The following is a 22352-nucleotide window of genomic DNA, read 5'->3' as shown; positions in this document are numbered from 1 at the left end:
TTTCACACTTAATTATATATAAAAATTATTTTCATGTCTTAAGCCCACGGACCGCCTCCATGGTCTAGTGGTAGAGCCTCCGCCCGGAGAGCGGAAGGTCCGGGGTTCGATCCCCGACCGCGTCATACAAAATGACGTTAAAAGATGGTACTTGTTGTTACCCTGTCTGGCACTCGGCATTAAGGGGCTAAAACAAGGACTGGTCGGCTCGGAGTCAGTATACTGTGTCTGAGTGGGGTATTCATGTTAAACTGCGGCATGGTATCTCAGTGAGCTAGCACTATAAATCGGCATCAGTCCGGACTAGTACAAGCAGCCACACAAACACACACACGTACATGCACGTCGCTATATAAGTGCAATAATAACGCGACGTTAAACCCCATTTTACCTCACCTCACCTTTAGCCAACGTCTTTCAATGTGAGGCTCGGAACATAACAATCACCACTCGTATATATAGCCAAAGCGTTTTCTCCAAACTGGCCTTATGTCTGTATTATCATCGTTAACGTTTAATGTTTATCTTCGTAAGCAATACTACGACATGAACTTTATGATCGTGTCAACATACAATTGTGGTTTCTGTCGGAGATTACATTACAAAAATCACGAATGTACAGTTTCAGTTTGTTTGTTTAATATTGTTGTTTAATATTCCAGCTATTTGACGCTGGTCAGTGATTGACATCATGAGCATCGATCCACGAAATTGGGATACGATGACATGCATCAACCGAGTCAGCGAGCCTGACCTCCGGATCACGTTAGTCGCCTCTTACGACAAGCATAGATGGCTTTTACGACAAGCATGATTTGTTGAAGGCCTATACCACCCCAGATCTTCACGGGTTTGTACAGTTTCACAAAATGTTAATCTTCCTCAGATAACCGGGTATTATTTTCAGATTATTTAAGTCAACACAATATGCATGTAGTGAGGCCAAGCGCTCATGAAGCCCACCGTGCATTCATGGCTTAACAACAGCAGACACGCCGCCCCGATGTAGTACAGGAAGTAATTTGTGTAAATCTATAGACTGTATCAACGAGATAAACTATAAATCAGTTCCCTCCTTTCATGGTTCAACAGGGACAAATAGTGTATTCCGGCACTAAATCATTGGTACATTTAACACTTGAATAAGCGTGTGCACAATAATGCAGAAATAACAAACAAAATATCAACGAGTGTTATCATATATGGCACTTGCCTACGATGAAAAGTTACCTATTTGTCCGTCTGACAAAATCAATATATTATATTACAGAAGTAAATGCAGTGTGCTTAGCGGTTATAAGTATATACAATGCAGATGAATGCGATACGTACTGGTATAGCAACATAGTTTATCAGCTCGATATGTGTATGCAATCTGTCTGTCCTATGTACCCCAATCATATTTAAACAGGAAACGTCAACGCTAGAGAATATTCAGTTTCGATTTTCTGACAAGCAAAATTCACAAGGCAAAATAGCTGTGAACATTATATGAAAGTAAGCGATGACACGAGGTCTTCGCGAAAATTGAAAGTAAGCTTGGTCATCACTGACGCATATGTCGCGCCTCCTGTCAACACCAATGAAATAATGATGTCCCCACATACATCTGTGTGGTTTAGCCTTAGGCTGTGACACGCTTTGGCACATTAATCAGGCATACTGATTACCGATCAAGCTAGTAAATCTGTGCGTTAATATACATGTGTAACTGAGGAATGTCACTTACATATGTCACATACAAGCAAGTGAAGTCTTTTGCGTTATGCTAAAGACACTTACGTTTTAGTGATATGAGAACAACAATCATTCTATTATGTATTATTTTTCTTAATTAGTGATTCGGTGCATGCTGTGTGAATGACACTATAAAAAGTGAAACAAAACAAATTATACTTTATCAATACATAGTGAATGTATCTCGACGTAATATGGTCCATTAGTAAAACTTTTACGAAAACAGCAACCCAAATTACAACAGTGAATACATCGTAGCCATGTTAAGTATGTTGAGTGGCCTACTGATAAGGAAGCAAGCTCGGTAAACAGAATACGAGTCAATATCGCGCCTTGTCGTGCCCCCGACACCAAGAATCATGTCATGGCTATAGAAACTAAAGAAACCATATACTCACGAGTAATGCTGTGTACATCAACAGGCGAACTGAACCGTCCATTGTGAAAAGTTTTCCCGAATTAATATCTGGCAAGGCACATAATAATTCCGCTAGTTAGGGACACTAAATGTACAGGTCGTCCGGCGATGTTTCGAGTCATTCTTCCCTACGTCCCGTTAGTCATGTTTCCTTCTCGCCACCCTCGCCGTTCATTTACTTCCTGATACGAGCAATGCATTAACGCGATGTTCTACACTCGGTTTCGTTTGCCGCATGTTACGTACAGTTTTCTGTTTGAGACTTTTGACTGTAAAAACCCGTATCAATACTTCCGTGTATGGGGTCATGGTCATAATTAAATCAGTTGAATAATAACGACAGGATTCAACAGTACTATTCTGTTAATGAATACAGTTGAATCAACACTGCCACGCTAGGGATCCCAGTTGATACATATGTATTATAATGGGTATACACGTTTATCTCGAATGTCTGAAATCATGTGTGTATCATCAGTCTTCTAGATATTAAGGTTGGACTACATGGTACTCAGACATCGACATCAGGTCCACCACTGCGGTGAAACCCACTATCACAAGTATGGTATTGATAAATGTAGAAACATTTGTTCGGGCGAACCGAATTCAAGCCCACGATCATAGTTTTCTGTCGTGCCCAGGGGACGCAACTCTGCACAGCCTGAGACGACTAAGTAAATGGGTTGCATGGCCTGCCCTATCGGTAGCACCCGTCACTCCTACAATTTGTATTTACACGTAAGTGTTTGTTTGTTGCCTGATGCCGCACAGCGATACTACAAAACAATCCAAATAATAATTATTTAGTGATGGATGCCAACAAGCTCATGTTAACATGAAACGGCTGATATCTAAGAAGCGTTCTTAAAGAATACTTATTAAGTAAACTAAACCGTGCTATGATAGTGTTGCAAATATGCAAAGCTTTTAAGTTGCATAAAATACGGAAAAGACATAAATTAAACAATAATAATTTCAAACTTGTTTAATCACACACACGCCTACACCCACCCACATACACCAACAACCTTAACCCACACCCACCCACACCCACACTCATACCCCCCCCCCCCACACACACACACACACACGTCACCCATCCCCCCACATACATACATACATACATACATACATACATACATACATACATACATACATACATACATACATACATGTACATACATACATACATACATACATACATACATACATACATACATACATACATACATGTACATACATACATACATACATACATACATACATACATACATACATACATACATACATACATACATACATACATACATGTACATACATACATGTACATACATACATACATACATACATACATACATACATACATACATGTACATACATACATACGAGGCAAGGTGGAATGAGGTTTAACGTCAACATACAGACACAGAGAGGGACAGACAGTCAGAGAGACAGATCAGAGAGGGCGAGAGATATATGATATATTTTCTGAAGTTTTGCAGGTTTAGCCGCAAATTCAACGAGTTCCGTGTGACACAATGGAGGCCACTTTCCTTTTGCGGAAATCAAGTATCCTTTAGGATATAATTAGCTTTCCATATGATATATTTTTAGAGTTGGATTTTTTCTTTGTGTTTTTGTTCTTTGTATTTTCGTGGCAACATACAATGCCGGGCAAAAGAAAGTATGCACCGATGTTTCATGGTGACTTAAAATGAAACAAGAAATGGTTATTCGATGGTGCTGGTTTTGATACGGTGATCATAGTTGTGTTTTAGGCCTTAAGTTTACAATGTTCACAGCCTAGTAACGTTTTGATAACGTTTGTAATTAATTGGTCAAGTCCACTTTCCAAGTGTATATAGGTGTTCTCTGTCGAAACAGGCATGGTTTCATCTCTCATTAAGGTGGGGTGAGGTGAGGTGGGGATAAACGCCGGCTTCAATAATATCATTTACAGAGCGACGTGCATGCACGTGTATGTGTGACTGCTGGTACCAGTCCCGAGTAATGCCGGTTTTACATTGCTAGCCCACTGAGATACCATGCTCCACTCCGACACCGTGTACTGACTACGAACCGTCTTGTGTTTGTCTTTTATGCATTCTTCCATCAATGAACGTATTGGCTTCGGATCTGTATGTACCCGAGATAAATAACATCATGAAAACAGTGCAACAGTATTAATGTTAAGAGTCAACTAAACTGAACAAGAACGCAGTAAAAGCGATGTTTTTATTTCCAGTTTAAATACATGCTCTCTAGACATACGTGTATTATGTGAACTAAATAGAAAGATAGTTATAGACATACAAAGCAGCAATAGTTCAGCAAGTCTTTCTTACAGTTTATGTACAATAAAACTAAGTAATCCACACATCATAACTAAACCTGCAAAATTTCATACCGTTAGCTCAAAGACAAATATAAGTATGATTATGTTCTTATCAATCATATGATTGTTTTCGAATCACGTCTAACAAAATTCTTCTATTCGTCAACTGCGTTTAATTGAGCTATGAATGGACCCAAATGGTTTCTGAAAATGTTTAACACATTTAAGCACGTTTCCATAAAAAATATATATTTACACTGATATATTACACGTCCTGTTGTTTTATATTTACAGCGATGTTGCAAAATTACATGAAATTGAATTTTCCGAAATTCATTTCATGCATATTACATTTTTTATGCATATAATTCTCCTTCCTTCTGTATTCATCTTAATTAGGAGGTACAGCATATATATACATGTCATGTCAATAAAATTGTTGGACATGGTATTCAAGAAGTGTACACCTTTTCATACCTATAAATTCTTACATAGTACCGTGATACATATAAAATACTGTATCAATGTGTTTTACAGACTGGGTTTCATACAAAGTGTGGAAGAAAGGCCAGACACTAAAACAGTGTTATATGTGTTCAAAATGTGGGATTAATCTTTTCCTACATTGTCTGTATATTACTTGTTTTAAAAGTACAATATTCAATGGGTTGTTGTGTTCGCCTTGAAATCCAAACAAAACATTTTCCCTGTTTAAATCAATGGTTCCTTCCACAACGGTTTTTATCCAAAGGTATATTTCTCCCAAATCTTTCTTACATGTTCACACTCATATAACATACGGATTATAGTTTCCGGTTGATTTGTACAGAAAGTACACAAAGGAGTGTCAACATATCCAATTTTATATACATATTTGTTAGTTGTAAGAATGTAATGAATAAACTTAAACTGAAACCATCTTATATCTTCACTTTGAGTGCATATCATATTACTTCCAACTTAATCTGTGATGGTTTGTGGTTAACATTTAATTCAAGGGCGACAACTCGTCCTGGAAGGTTTCTCGGTACTCTTGTGTTCGATATCAACGCAGTGTGACTTGTCATAGATGTATTGGTTGGTTGGTTGGTTGGTTGTTTAATGCCGCACTCAGCAATATTCCAGCTATGTGACGGCGGTCTGTAAATAATCGAGTCTGGACCAGACAATCCAGTGATTAATATCATGAGCATCCATCCACGCAATTGGGATCGATGACATGCATCAACCAAGTCAGCGAACCTGACCACCCGATCCCGTTAGTCGCCTCTTACGACAAGCATAGTCACCTTTTACGTCAAGCATGGGTTGCTGAAGACCTGTTCTACCCCGGATCTTCACGGGTCTCATGGGAATAAAGAGCAATTAGGAAATAAAGTGTTTTCAATGTGTTACTGTCAATATAAAGTGAGTGAGTGAGTATGGTTTTATGCCGCTTTTAGCAATTTTTCAGCAATATCACTGGGGGGGGGGGGGGGGGGCACCAGAAATAGGCTTCACACATTGTACCCATGTCGGGTCTTCGGCGTGACGAGCGAACGCTTTAATCACTTGACTACTCGACCTCCCCGTCAGCATAAAGCAACAAAAACATTGCCATAAGAAATCTCCATCGTCAATCGTAGGTTCCTACTATATGATAGGCATGCTTGTGTTTATGAATCACTATCAAATAGTGTGTGCGCAAAAAGGTGAGTCACCTAGTCAGAAATATCTGCATTCTGCGGAAAATCTAGCTTCAAACTTGGTTCATTGTATGTAAGGGGAGCCCGCAATCGAAACGATCAAATCATGTCATGTTTGCTATGTCATTTCACATGCGTCAGCACAGCACGAGTCACCACGAAAGATTCGGGACGAGAAATTACACTGGTTGACCCGAGGACGACATGTCAACGTAATGTCCACTTGGTCGAAATGGCGCTACTCCCATTTACAGCACGAAGTTCAAATTCAGATGCGGCGATGAGTGTTGTATGATGTTTTGTTCATCACTGATGCCCTGAACATTTATGGATACGGTGCGGTAGCCTAGCAGTTAAAGCGTTCGGTCGTCATGCCGAAGACCCGGCTTCGATTCCCGACATGGGTACAATGTGTGTAGCTCATTTCTGGTGCCCCCTGCCGTGATATTGCAGGAAAATTGCTAAAAGCGGTGTAAAATCAAACTCACTCACTCACTCACTCACTTTGATGCCACGCTGCTTGCACCGTATACGTATACTCTAAATACGTATAAACATGTCAATAACACAGTTTTAAGATGCATGCGTTGTGTGTCTATCCATCGCTGGTGTTTTGTGAAAATAGTTGTGTCTGTAGGGAGAAGAGTAGACGTTGCAGAGTACAGTTGCACAGTGCTACCGACGTCCCCATTCGAATGAGCAGATTATGCCAAAATAGTCCTTGATGCTATATTAAAAAGATGTACTCTTCACGGTGAATTATATACACCTCGCCAAAAGTATCGCACCACCAAGTGTTTGTATAATCACAACAGAAATGAGTAAGGAGAAGCTGGAAAGCGAAGTAAAAGCTAACAAAATTGTTAGGTGATGTCAAATAAGAAGTTTATTTTATGAATAAGAGAAATATGTGTGCATATGCAAAGAAAAGAAGCAATTTTCTATACTACAAGGATTGTAACTGGGGATATACAGACACAGTTTCAGTATAGTAACTGTCAGAAATGGGACGATCAACAGGTACGTGTCTTCGTAACGTTGTACCCATGTCACAGTTAAATTATCAACAGTGTAAGTCAATATCTGTTGGTCGCGGTCGGATAGCCTCGTGGTCAAAGCGTTTGCTCGTCACGCCGAAGACCCGGGTTCAATTCCCGACATGGGTACAATGTATGAATCCCAATTCCGGTGTGCCCTGTCGTGATATTGCTGGAATATTGTTAAAAGAGGCGAAAAATCAAACTCACTCACTCACTGAATACCTGGTGGAACCACCCCACAAAGCGATCGTAGTGCAAAGATGATCGTAACTCCCATACCTTAACATAGGCTTACGATAGTTGTAGAGCTACGATCGCTTTGTGGAAACGGGGACCTGTTCAGATCAAGTTTACAATCAAAGGAGCAACATCCCCATACTATCACTGAGCCACCACTACATGCCACTGTTTCCTGGATGTTGCGCTGATGATAGCATGTTCCCCTTTGCCTCCAGGCACGAGTCGTACCATCAGTGTGGTGCAATAACCACCGACTCTCGTCAGACCAATGACTCCTCCTCCTCCTTGACCTCAAGTTCCAGTGTGCTCGAGACACATTCTTAACGGCCCCTCGCGTGTCGGCGTGAGAGGAGTGGATTTGCTATTGGTCTTCCGGCCCTTCTGGCCCTTAATCCTGCTGCATTCAATCGACGCCCGGTAATGCTAAGGGACACTCTGTTGTGGGTAGGCCAATGATGGCGAAGAACAGTGCAAGTAAAAATTGGCAGCCGTTTTGCCTGGCGAACATCGACCATGTTCTCCCTGGCACTGGTCTTCCGTTGACGTCCTGATCTCGGCACGTCCCTCACATGTCCAGTCAATGTGTGTTTGTGAATGTGTTGAATGATTACAGTATATTAATTTTCAACATGGTGCCAATATCCCGACATGACATGCTAGTGTAGTGCATGCCAATAATTTGCCATCTTTGATTTTCTTGGATCGTACGAATTTCAGTTACAATCTTTCCAGACAGAATTTCAAATTGGTAGAACATTCATGCACAATTAATAGCAGTAAAGACGCATGGACGTTCTGGCATCGCACTTCTCTACAGTGACCCCTCAGGTGTGCATACGGCTCGCATCAGCGCATCCTACATAGTGAGATGGACGGATTGGGGATACATAGGCCCACACACAAGGTACGCCACACCATATACCCCTTGAGATCGGTTGACAACTTATAGTGTACCATTTGCAAATCTCTACATTGAAAAGGAACTCGCAATTACACCTCAAATTTGCTGGTGCGACACTTTTAACGAGGTGTATAATCCCTGATATTAATGTCATATATAAACTTAAGGTACTCACTATTTAAAAGAGCGTATGAAGGAGAAGTGCATTTTGTGCGCATTTTGAGAAGCGCATCACAAGGGCTAAGAAAAAGGCAGCATATTATTGAAAAAGAAATTTGAAAAATTATTGGGGTTGTTACTAACGATTTAATAATACTAATACATATTTTGTTGAATGCAACATGGTAGACATCATATATAATTTCTTGCAGACCACCTCGTGTATTGTGACTATCAAGAGTGGTATCTACATGAGGTTTTTTTCAGTTCAGTAGAAGACAAAGTTCATACTTGGAGCGGAAAAGCAGGGCAGCAGCGATGATGGTGGCAGCAACAATAATGCATGTCACCACAATTCCGACTACGATGGCGTTGGTATTGTCTGTCATAACACAATAAGAACATGAACATGTACAAATATACGAAGTAAACTATTGGACGCATCCTTTACATCTTTTTTCTTCTTCTCTTTATCACCAAAATTCCACATAGTCGTTCATGGGTACACTGTTTATGTCAGTCGTAGTATTTGTGATTCTTTATATATATTTGAAATAGCGCAGTATCTACAGTCTAATACGTCTACTGTTTACCTTTGGATGTTCGGAATTGAAATACTGGACTCTGGCGACAGCCTGTCGTCGTGCACGCAACAGCAAGGTAGCTGTAAACAAACGGCACCAATGTATGTAAATAGGTCGTCTATAATTTTCTTCAGCAAATATTACCGTGGTGTAAGTATGTAGAAGTAGTCATTGCTTTTCATTTGCAGGAATTTCATTTCTTATTTTTTACTTGACCTCATGCACTTTCCCGACAAAGACTAATTACTGTTCTTCAAAGTTACTGAAACCGCTTGCTCAATGACGGACCGGCGATGTAATTGAACAATGAAAAATGTGTTGTTTGAATTTATCATTTTTTATCACTGAAATTAGATGGTAATGGAGTTAATTAGCGTGGTGTTTTATTGCAGAGTTCAGAGTATTATGCTTTCTTTTCACAAATGATTCACGTACTAGTATTCTGTGTCTGGTTCCAGCCCTCTCCTACAATAGCCAGCCGTACAGTCTTTGATGAACCCGCCTGAAACAAGGTTTGGGTGAGTGAAAACTTGCACCAAGAAAACTTGGTAATATTTTAGATATTTTTTGTATTCAAAAACATTCCATGTAATTTGTTACAAAGTAATATCATTTGCAGATGGCATAACTATTAAGCTATTAAGTATTTGGGGGATTGTGTTGGATGATAGGGACATCGGGAACGTTTACATGTCAAACGCAAAGGAAAATATGTCTGAAATATGATACAGTGGAGAGAAAATGTTTACCATTACAACACTCGATTTTCGTTGCCCTCAAATCCCCAGATTGAAGATCTGAAATGTTCGATTGAGTCATATCATTAATTATTGGTTATCTTACTTCATAGCAACGTCTTAAAACACAAAAAGTTAACACAAGAATACTGTTGTTGTACAAGTATTACGTACCTGGTACTTCCAACGTTTCTTTTTTGGTTGATATGTACAAGCGACCTTTTGTTATGGCACCATTCTTACTGTTATTAAAAAAATCAATGCGTTTTATTTTGATGAAATTTTCAGTGACCTCAAAGGATGGTTGCAGGCCATGTGGCCATTCTGGAGGAACTGCAATATAAAGAATACAAGAGCATCAAAGCGTTGCACATTCAGTGTATCATTACATGTGTTACATGTTACATGTGTTATAAGAGGACTTGCTCAAAAGTTGTTTGATCAGGGTTTACAGCATTCACGAGCCCGGTAACGCTTAAGTTTCTTAAAGTTTATTCAAGACTTGGTTCGCCTTTGCTTTTGTTAGTGACGGGAACCACCAGTTGGACAAGATTAGCTCTTCTTTTCGCGAACACTTTCTGGCACGTGTTGATAGTCATTCATAAACACATGCATATTATATGGTCAGACTCATACAATGGTGTCTGATTTAAGAGATTCATATTATTATGGAAATGTTTTTTCTCGCTTAAGCGAATGATTATGAAAAGGGTTTTACATCAAGGTATGGTGTAGGTATAATTATGTAATTCTACCGTGACATTTTACCACCCTGCAGCTTCATTGATCTACTTATGGTATTGATTTTACGTTAGATTTTGCTCATGATCGCATAACCGCGAACATAAATGTTCAGAAGCACTCCTTTCGAAAACCCCACCCTGTACTGAAGTTACTTCATAAACAGAGCTCAGTTTTTTGTGTTGCGGCATGTCTTTCACGTCACAATTCTTGAGTGTCCTGTCTGTAGAACATTTTATGACGTCATAATAGTAATGTGTAATTTTTCGCTAGGGAAGACAGTTTGAATAATGCTTTCATGATACCTGCTAGAGATGAAAAATCAAAACACAGTAGGTTTATCTTCTGAATAAACAACGTCAACGTCAGAGAATAACTAGTATCAACTGTCCGCCGAACATTGTTTGTGAAGGACCAAATCAAGGTGAAAATCAGCGATGTCACCAGGTGTTCGCAAAAAACGTAATCATGTCCTGCCCTACCGATAGCGACCGCCACTCACACAATTTGCATAAACACATTAACAATTAACACCTGATTTTATAATGAGTTACTGTCAATGATAATACCTAGTTGTGGCATTGTAAATGTACTAATATTGACATGTCGTCTGTTATCAGGTTCTGTACACTTTGTGGTACATCAAGTACAGTAAATGTGAACAAGACAAAGCAGCAGTTGATGCCATGACAACCACCCACACACTCAGCCAGGTCCCACACATGTAGGGTAACTACGAGGGATGACAATAATCTGGAGAACAACAAATGAACAACATACCTCCGATAGGTGCAAAACACGACGATGCATTGGTCACATTGTAGAGAGTACCATTGTGATTTACTTGAATCTGCATATGACACAAGTGTATGTGAACAGGCGTTTGTAATATCCTACAGTACAAAGTGTTGTTTAAAAGATTGTATCAAAGGTATTCATTCACAGCAAACATATACTAACGATCTAATTTGTGTTTTCCTTTGAGCTTGAAAAACAACGAAAAAGGGAAGTAATCAGCTCGTGTTATACTTCTCATCATGACAGTGTCATGTTTTCATTGATTTATTGATGTTAAGTTAATCCTTCGTAAAGTCAAACGAAATAGACAACTTATGTTGTAAACATCAGCTGTGAAATATGTTCATCGATGTGTACGACTGGGTGCTCTAATAAGGTCCTCACCTTGAAAGTATACATCGAACCTGGAGTTACAACAAACGGGACATTGTAGCCCGATCCCGCGCCATTTGCCTCTGATGGGATATTGCGCTTCTGAAATAGGGTTTTGAAGTAGACACAAGCAGGAAGTAATTGAGAGTACATATTGGATAAAAATACTCAATTTCAAAAGTAATTGTTTTCATTTAGTTGCTCATTTCAAAGTAGGGTGATATCTACAAGGCATCCCGCTCTGTAAATAAATCAACAATGAATGTACTCACTTTCCCGTTAGTGACAAGTATAAAGCTGGTTATCGATGTGCCAATCTGTGGCTCTGACCATACTATTGTCATCTGACTGTAGTTTCCAACGTTGTTGGATTGATGCCCAGATTTTCGGCAGTCACCCTCTGCTGTGACGATCTTGAATTCAAGGAAATGAACTGAAATCAGATATTGTAATAAATAGAAGACTTTACGATCATGATCAGGGACCACATGAACAATGATTAAGAATAGCAGTTTGGAAAACTGTATCTTTACGACAAGTATCTTACATTTGCAAATAATTCGGAGACTGGGTATTTTGACTAAAGAAACTAACATGAAATACACATTTTAAAATTAATTGTCATATAATAGGAAAATAAATTTCAATGTTAACACATTACTTTCCATGCTTGTCAGATTGCTCTGCTTTCCTTTGCCAGCTGTGGTAAATGTTGTTACCCCAAGAGTGTACTTCAAGAAATAGTTGACATCTCCTTTCGTGTAACATATTGATGTCGCTGCAACATACATGTGGATGAAATATACACCTTGCACAAGTGGTTCATTGAAAGCAATTATATGAAAGCACACTCACATAATTGCACTGTTGTTTAAAACTAATGAAATTAGAGAGCTACTTTACAAGTTCAGTTTTATTTACTTACGTTCAACACAACGTATTTGCCTCAAGATATGTGATTTGTATCACTAAGGATTAATTCAATTTTGTAAAATCTCAAGGGATTGTATGTTAGTTTACACCTGTAATATTATGTACCATAGTAGTGTGAAAATAACATGGCATACCTCTGACATTGGATGCTTTTGCAACGATACTGTTGACTTCATCAAATATTTCTACCCTGTATGTGACAGGCCCTGGGTGTGGTTGGGGAGGTTTCCACTTTGCACACACGAGACATCTCTTATTTGTACATGTAGTCAACTCTTCTACAGCGTTGGGAACTTAAAACAGAATTGAAAAATTATACAAATAAAATGAATCTATATACTAAACGCTGAGGCTGTTACGATCGCCTACTGTTAAATACAATGTGTATCAACGTGTTGATGATATTTAGCTCACAGATGCCTCAAGTAATTTGGTTATGTTAATTGTGTAAAGTTAATATCATACAATGAATTTTCGAGTTGAAATTACAGGAATAATCGCAAACATACCAAATAACTTAGATTAATGAATGAAAACATGAGTACACGTGCACTACAAAATGAGCGAAACTGTTGTCGGTTACATTTAGACCAGCAACTTATAATATCGAATATTGTGATAACATTTTCTTTATAACTTAGTATTGCTGGCACGTCGTATACCTGTTGAAGTAGTTCGCGCTGTTATATTTTCTGGGCGACTGCTTTCAAGACTCCCATTGTTGCACTTTTCCATTACCACCTTGAATTCATATGTGGTGAAGGGCTTCAAACCTGTCACATTGTATTCTATGCGCTTGTCTGTAGATGGCTCGACGTCTTCAACTTGTCGACACTGTGAACAAGACATATTAAGATATTTTCCTATTTCACACTGCCCACAGAAGTAATGGTTGATTAAATATTGCATAAACTGTGATTCGCTTAAAATACTGATTGTTATAATATTTAATATTAAGATATATACCTGCGCCAGTGTCTAATAATGCAATACCAAAAGGCTGTGTTTATATCAAACATTTCACTGGCCTCCTGTATGTATTCGTCATGTAACAACATTTTCAGTCAAAGCTCATACCTCACTACAAAATTCCTGTGATGAATTTCTTCGGAGGACAACGCACTTTGGAGGATCTGAAGAGTTGTAATCAATCCTGAACGTGTTGTAATCCAGGGGTCCATCAAATGCTACAAGAACTGATGACGATGTCTGACCAGAAACGACTAGTTTCTCCACACGTCTTTTCTCTGTACAATATATATTGTTCTTCAATAGTAATACAGCATTATTGGAATTTTTCGTTAATATTAAACGGCAAAGCGAGAGAATAAAGGGCAAAATATCTGTGACAATTATTATGCATGAACCACTGAAAATCAGTGACAACACCTGGTGTTTGCGAACAGGGGACGCATGTCCTGCCCAACCGGTAGTACCTTCAGTTAACGCAATTTATATTTAAAAGAGTAAATATTTATAGCCTGACACCGTCACAGCAGTACACCTGCCATTTGACGGAGGTCTGTAAACAAAGGAGACAAAATCAAGTGACCGATAGACCATTTACTGATTTCGTTGAAACTAATTTATTTTGAATGGCGTCCGCTGTATACAAGTGCAGTGATTCAGCTGCTTAAAAGCAAAGCAAAACGTTTAAGAAATATGTGCGCTTTGCAACACAATGGGTGCAGTTTTAATGTCTCGGCCTAAACATTTCTTTTGTAACTGACTCAGCATAGATAAATGATAAATATAATTATCAATATATATTTAGTCTTCCCACTAACGTAAACATTAGTATTACCTTTTAACGTACAGGAAGATCCATTTAATATCATGAACCCGTGTTTACACTGACATGTGCTAGATACACATTCGGCGTTCTCCACACACATGCTGTTACTGCAGTCTTCACCTGGTAAAACTCCTGAAAGACACAACATGCACTCGTATTATAATTAGTTGGATTGAATTTCATAGGCATGTGAATAGTTAATCAGAGTTAGTATCTCATCAAAATTCCTGTATACTGAACTGAAAGAATGACGTCATGGGTTATAACAGAGCGATGTATATATAAATGACATTATGAAAATGACTAATAAGAGTTAAACTGTAATAACCATGACTTTATGCACACAAATTATCATTATCATACATATATTTTACAAAAACATATGTGTACATCTTCTTAAGATTGAAGAGTGTTTTCCTACGAAGGAAAAGTGGTCGTCAAAAGCAAATTCACGTAACAAGTTGGGACACATCAAAGTCATTATGAGAAATAACAGTATGCAAATACAAACATCATTTCAAATTAGTTTCACAAAGTGAGTCGAACGTAAAGCACATAAAAATATAGGGGCTTAACAATATCCAGCTGCTACACCAATACCAAAGTCATGTGTTATCATATCCATAAGGAACACTTTTGGAAGACCTCTCAGTGTTACTACGATCGCTACTTTAACACCTCAAAGTACCACGACGACCACTACTGTAACACCTCAAAGAACCACTCCGACAACTACTGTAACACCTCAAAGTACCACTACAACCACTAGTGTCACACCTCAAAGTACCACTACGACCATTACTATAACACCTCAAAGTACCACGACGATCACTACTGTAACACCTCAAAGTACCACTACGACCATTACTATAATATCTCAAAGTACCACGACAATCACTGCTGTAACACCTCAAAGTACCACTGCGACCACTATTATAACGCCTCAAAGTACAACGACGATCACTGCTGTAACACCTCAAAGTACCACTACGAACACTGCTGTAACACCTTAAAGTACCATGACGATCACTGCTGTAACACCTCAAAGTACCACTACGAGAAAGACTGTATCAGCTCAAAGAAGCACTGCGACCATCACTGTAACAGATCAAAGTACCACTAGGAGAAAGATTGTAACACCTCAAGGTACCACTACGACCACTACTGTAACACCTCAAAGTACCACTACGAGGAAGACTGTAACACCTCAAAGTAGCACTACGACCATCACTGTATCACCTCAAAGTAGCATTACGACCACTGCCGTAACACCTCAAAGTACCACTACGACCATTACTGTAACACCTCAAAGTAGCACTACGACCACCTCTGTAACACATCAAAGTACCACTACGACCACTGCTGTAACACCTCAAAGTACAACTACGACCACTACTGTAACACCTCAAAGTACCACTACACCCACAACTTTAACACCTCAAAGTACCACTACGACCACTGCTATAACTCCTAAAAGTACCACTACGACCACTACTGTTACACCTCAAAGTACCACTACGACCACTGCTGTAACACCTCAAAGTACCACTACCACCACTCCTGTAACACCTCAAAGTACCATTACGACCACTGCTGTAACACCTCAAAGTACTACTACGACCATTGCTGTAAAACCTCAAAGTACCCCAACGACCACTACTGTAACATCTCAAAGTACCACTACGGCCAATACTGTAACATCTCAAAGTACCACTACGACCACTACTGCAACACCTCAAAGTAGCACTACGACTACTGCTGCAACACCTCAAAGTAGCACTACGACCACTACTGTATCACCTCAAAGTGCCACTACGACCATCACTGTAACACCTCAAAGTACCACTACGAGAAAGACTGTATCACCTCAAAGTAGCACTGCGACCATCACTGTAACTGATCAAAGTACCACTAGGAGAAAGATTGTAACACCTCAAGGTACCACTACGGCCACTACTGTAACATCTCAAAGTACCACTACGACTACTGCTGTAACACCTCAAAGTAGCACTCCGACAACTACTGTAACACCTCAAAGTACCACTACGAGGAAGACTGTAACACCTCAAATACCACTACTACCACTACTGTAACACCTCAAAGTAACACTACGACCACCACTGTAACACCTCAAAGTAGCACTACGACCATCAGTGTAACACCTCAAAGTACCACTACGAGGAAGACTGTATCACCTCAAAGTAGCACTACGACCATCACTGTATCACCTCAAAGTAGCATTACGACCATCACTGTATCACCTCAAAGTAGCACTACGACCATCACTGTATCACCTCAAAGTAGCACTACGACCATCACTGTATCACCTCAAAGTAGCACTACGACCATCAGTGTAACACCTCAAATTATCACTACGAGGAAAACTGTATCACCTCAAAGTAGCACTACGACCATCACTGTATCACCTCAAAGTAGCATTACGACCACTGCCGTAACACCTCAAAGTACCACTACGACCATCAGTGTAACACCTCAAAATACACTACGAGGAAGACTGTAACACCACAAGGTACCACTACGACCACTACTGTAACACCTCAAAGTACCACTACGACCACTGCTGTAACACTTCAAAGTACCACTACGACCATCACTGTAACTGCTTACAGATCATTTCCATACACTGAGACTGACATTCTATAACTATAAGAACATTGTGCTTGTTAATCTACTTCTTATTTCTGTTTCTGTATTAAAACATGCGCGCATCAGCTTCGAGGGGTTTGAAAGAGAAGACAAAAAGCAGAAACACGTGTTAAAAATATCAAGGGATAAATATATTTTTAAATAAAATTAAAACCTGCAAAAGAAGACTTCGGTGGTGTGTTAATTGAAACAGGCAGGATTGAAAGAAATGTAAACGTATCACAGCTCGTCATCATCTATATCGATTAGCCAAAGGGTTGACTGAGAACTGGGAACTGATTGAACATAAAAGTTAACCAATCTGTGGTTTTCAAATGAATAAAATAGTTTGTCTGATGCAGTATGTTATATTACTTTAGGCACCGCTATAGACCGAACCATTTTCAGATGAAATCAGTAGAAGTGAGGTGAATATTAGTGAGATATGTACAGAACGTTTAGGTTATGTTAGGCATGTGCATGTGGTGTGTAATAAAGGCATGCGCAATGTGATATTGTAGTTAAACAGAAAGGTGTGGGTAGGCATGGTAATGTGGGGTGTTATATAAGGATGTGCAACGTGATAGTGTAGTGAAAAAGAAGGGTGTGGTAGTCGTGGTGATGTTGGAGAAATATAAGGATTATAAACGAAATGCCAGATACATGGGTTTTCTGCATTCACGACTCACGTGGGATACACTTCCCATCCTTGAAGAATAAATCTGCCTGACATGTGCAGGTGTTATTGATACAATCAACGTTAACAACACATTCGCTGTTGTTGTTGCATCCTCCGCCCACCTGTACTCCTGTATAACGGACATACGGTCAAGACAATCAAACAGGATCATCGTCGGTACAACGTGAACATGCTGTGCAAGATACATGCATGTGTCACTTTATAAACTTGTGTAATTGTTAGGAAAATTTATACATAGATTATTGTAACATGTTTTGTGATATCAGCTGGGGGGTTTCTAAGGAAGGAGAATTTTACATATCCCGAAAGAAATATTTTCACGTCTTTGGGCAAATAATAAACTTCTTTTCCTGCATGCACACAGAAACACAAATACGATCAAATTACACGAACATGTAAGAACATATTTCAGTACAATAATAACAATTGCAATGAAACCAATTGTTCATAGTAAAAACTATTAATGGTTTCATATCATGTCAGTGCATTCGGCAGTGTGTCAGAAATTAGGATGATTTGGTGTACAAAGATAGTTTCCCTTTCCAGTCGCAATAACTTACTGGCTTCACATTGTTGATCCTTCTGGTAGTAATCTCCAGGGCATGTACATACCGAGTAATAACACGTAGATGGCGCCATACAGCGCGTGTCATTTGTACAATTGCCGCCAACTGGTATTGCTTGGAACAAACATAAACGACATCAAGCTTATTATACAGTTCACCACTCGGCCAAATGACTTTAAGACTGATTCACATTGTCTATATAAACATGATTAAGGTAATCATTTGCAGCAAGTACATTACTAACTCTCCAAAACGTAGGGGATACTTACCCAATGGGTGGGAGGGTAGTGGTATTTTATCGAAATAAAAAATAATTGTCCTTGAAATTATTGACATAAATAATTATGCTTCAACTGTTGATAAAATAAAGAAATTGTCTGCCTCGAAAACTACATTGTCACAGGACAGTACTACCAAGACCACCAATTGGCGCTAATAGCCATGCTGGTCCATTTTATGGCTTTCAAGAAGATAGCTGTCGTGCCCACTGTGCATGTATCGTAACTGGTTCCCTCCCACAGCACCAGGTTGCAGTGGCCAGCCATGAGCCATGACCGTTCCCACACAGAGCACGCCTGGGACATGATCATGAAATGTGTACGCCGACATCAAAGGCCCCATGCTACGTTAGCCGAACTGAGCCAGACTTACAAGGGGAGTGGACAAAACTCAAATTGTCATTGGGGATCATGCCACGCCGTACAAAAACGAATGTTTGACAAATCGTGGCGGAATGAGCCAAGTCATCTCAAAGGTTCACATTTTGTACTACATGCCCCTATAATATTTCCTTGTTGTTTTCACAGTTTCAATTCACACCAACATGTCCTGTTATTTGTCACGTTACACCCGGGTCTTCCTATATCGTATCCATCATTAACATCACTCAATATACACTCTCTGTGTTTCTGTAATCATCTGTTTTCGAATATTCCGCTATGTATTTTTTGGAGAGTATTGTTTACTTTGCATTTGTCAACAGCTGTAGTGTACTATTGCGGTTACTGGCCCACTTGGACAAAGCACTCGTGGCGTTACATCGATCAGACCTTGGATTTATCTCTGTAGGCCAGCGGGTTGAGGATATATACATACACACAGTAAGTATTGGGCCGGTTGTGTAAGTCCGATGTTAATAACAGGTCAACTCCTAACCATCTGTCAACTACTTGGTCAACGAGTTTACAATCTGTTCCAGATTGAAGACATTACCATGGTATTAGTTAATCACTTCGTTTAATCTAACCTTTGAGTTTAGATGCTGTTAATGTTAAAACCAGTCGAAAAAGACACATGATGTTAAGCTATATCGGCTATACACATCACACCTTCGGCGTGTTTGATGTGAGCAATGTGAATGTATATACGTTTTTCTATCTCTTTTCTTTCCTTTCTGTCATTTGATTTATTAACTGTAAATAAGTATCCATGTAAATCTATGGGAGAGGGCGTTCTAAGTTGTGATAACTTGTGCCCAATCCTTTTAATGAGAATAAAATATGTTTCTTTTCTTTTTTAAATCTACACCTCCGGCGTCTAAGACAACTTCGAATCCGAGTCCGTGTTCCTCTTGTAGATTAGGAGAATTTGTCAAGATGGGGACAAATCCATTCCGTATTTTTTAAGAAAATTAGAGAAACCAAGGGAATTTTGATGAAAGGTGACACTTGAAAAATTAGTCAAAAAGAGATTACCATGAAAATATAAATTGTCATTGCAAGAAAAACAGCTTCCATTTGGCGTAAGTTGCAAAATAGCTGTGAAAATTATATGAATGGACCACTGAAAATCGGTGATAACACCAGGTGTTCGCGAAAGGGGTAAACATGTTCGGCCATACAGGTAGCACCCGCCATTCACACAATTTGCATTAAGTAAGTAAGTGTTGCCTGACGCCACACAGCAGTACGCCTGCAATGCGACGGGGCCTGTAAACAAACCAGACAATCAAGTGTTTTATGAACCAGATAAAACAGTTCTATGGACTATGATTAACAGGATAACGTTACATATCGAGACTATAGACAACATGAAGAAAACAAATACCAACAATAATAAGAACTACTGGCACAGATTGAACAAACACTATACAGATATAAGGGTTTTATGGTGAGCTCCTAGCTGTGGGACATGCAGTACTATACCTCCTGTATATGTTCCCAGCATACACCAGGTTGTCTGTCATGCTGTATAAATGGAGTACAGAACATACCTGTGTTGCACTTGAGTGAGTGAGTGATTCGTTCAGCTGCGCACTGGACAGTATTTCTGTTATATCATAGGTGTCGACTAAATGATGGAGAGCTCTAACGTGACATAAGCCGTTATATATAATATATATTTATAAACAAGTGATTTCATCAGGTGTTCATGTTTCTGAAAGATAATTATCAGCCCAGTTTCAATATTAGGACAGTGTGACTGTAGTACAATGGTTTATATGTCAGGAATTGTAGATAACATGTAACATGTAAATATCCTATGTAATAGTTGCATCACTAAAAGTAAATGGAAATGACACAAATGCACAGTACATAGCTGTAATGTGAATAGTATTGTTAAAACGTACATATTAGTACATGTAAGTAAAAGATATATGCGTCCCAATATGTAATACATGGTGATTATTCTCAACTTGTTTAAAAGAACGGAGAAAGTGACATATATCCATTTGGGCTTTATCGACTTAATGAGTAAATATGTTGTATATTTGTACATTCTGTATATATATTGATATCGTGTTTATAACATAGACACGTATGTATGGTCATGCATGTGCATTGCCCACTCACAAGGCACACACTGTGTTCCCAGCCTGTAGGAGCCGTACGCGCATGTACACCGACTCATGATACAGAAGGCACCACGCCCACACTCCCGACTCAAGCGGCACCGACCTTACAATCAAGCACACGTTGTCATAACCTAGCATGTCGACAATGCGAAGGAGCAAATGATAAGTGGTTAAGGGTTAAGCACCTTTCCTTTATTGCCATATATTGCGAAAAACTGATTAAGATCAATGGTAGATGTTTAAGATCAACCAATACCTGATGACAACTTGAATTTAGAGCCCTGTATCGTTCTCCAGATGGTTTCTTGGTCATATGATATGATGAGTGAGTGAGTGAGTTTGGTTTAACGTCGCTTTTAACAGAATTCCGGTCAAATCGCGGCGTGCCAGCTTAATGTAGGAGGAAAGCCCGAAGTGATGCAGGTCTCAGACGTTTACCACTTCGGTGAAACCCACGAGTACGGGTATGGTGCTGGCAAACCTAGAAACATAATCGGGGCGAACCGGGATTCGAACCCATTATCATAGGTTTCTGGCGTGCCAAGGGACGCAACTCTGCACAGCGAATCGCTGCGGCTAAGACGACTTGGCCACCCGTGCCCCCTATCATATGATGAAAAAAGTGAGTGAGTATGGTTTTACTCCGCTTTTAGCAATATTCCAGCAATATCATGGCGGGGGGAACCAGAAATGGGTTCACATATTGTTCTCATGTGGGAATCGAACCCGGTCCTTCGGCATGACGAGCGAACGCTTTAACCACTAAGATGCCCCACCGCTCCTAAGATGCGAAGACGCAGACAATAATTCTAAGGGTTGTCAAATTACTCTTGAGATGGAACAGTCACTAAATATGTCATCACATAATCATTTCTGTTTCTGTATGTCAATAAGTGTATGCCACATTGTGTAACCAATACAAATTTCGTAACAGAATATATACAGGATGAATTCACAATATATATACAGGATACTACTTTTTTTAAATTGCTACTTTATATGGAAATGAACTGCGATTCTGGGTTAGTTTCCACGTTTCCATTTCCTTTAGTGATATAATTATGCATTTCAAATGTTTTTTTGTAATGAATTTGACATGAAAAACGTTGTTTTATCTGCTTCAAACGTCTAGTGACCTTTGTGTACCTTCTTGAAGTGACTATCAAAGGAG

General features: G+C 39.3%; 1 protein-coding gene across 12 annotated transcripts in view; it reads right to left on the bottom strand.

Moving 5' to 3' along the window:
• LOC124119976 (tyrosine-protein phosphatase 10D-like) overlaps nucleotides 1-22352 on the bottom strand; it is a 68865-nt gene that overhangs the window by 37891 nt on the left and 8622 nt on the right. For 2 of the 12 annotated variants that reach the window (XM_046482689.2, XM_046482695.2), the window contains exon 1: nucleotides 2136-2556. The exons of 1 other annotated variant lie outside the window; for it this stretch is intronic. In XM_046482689.2, the coding sequence (XP_046338645.2) occupies nucleotides 2136-2177 (42 nt within the window). In that variant the 5' untranslated portion in view covers nucleotides 2178-2556. Of the gene's footprint in view, nucleotides 1-2135; nucleotides 2557-11759; nucleotides 11850-12019; nucleotides 12181-12408; nucleotides 12526-12814; nucleotides 12974-13342; nucleotides 13515-13757; nucleotides 13928-14484; nucleotides 14608-17810; nucleotides 17931-18381; nucleotides 18502-21179; nucleotides 21285-22352 lie in introns of those variants that run through there. 9 more of the 12 variants (XM_046482690.2, XM_046482697.2, XM_046482699.2 and 6 more) reach the window with 9 other exon arrangements.

The sequence above is a fragment of the Haliotis rufescens genome, unplaced genomic scaffold (genome assembly GCF_023055435.1).
Source record: "Haliotis rufescens isolate VD_foot unplaced genomic scaffold, xgHalRufe1.0.p SCAF_5, whole genome shotgun sequence".
NCBI classification, from domain to species: Eukaryota; Metazoa; Mollusca; class Gastropoda; order Lepetellida; family Haliotidae; genus Haliotis; species Haliotis rufescens.
Note: the sequence above shows the minus strand (reverse complement) of the source record. Positions and strands in the feature narration are given on the sequence as shown.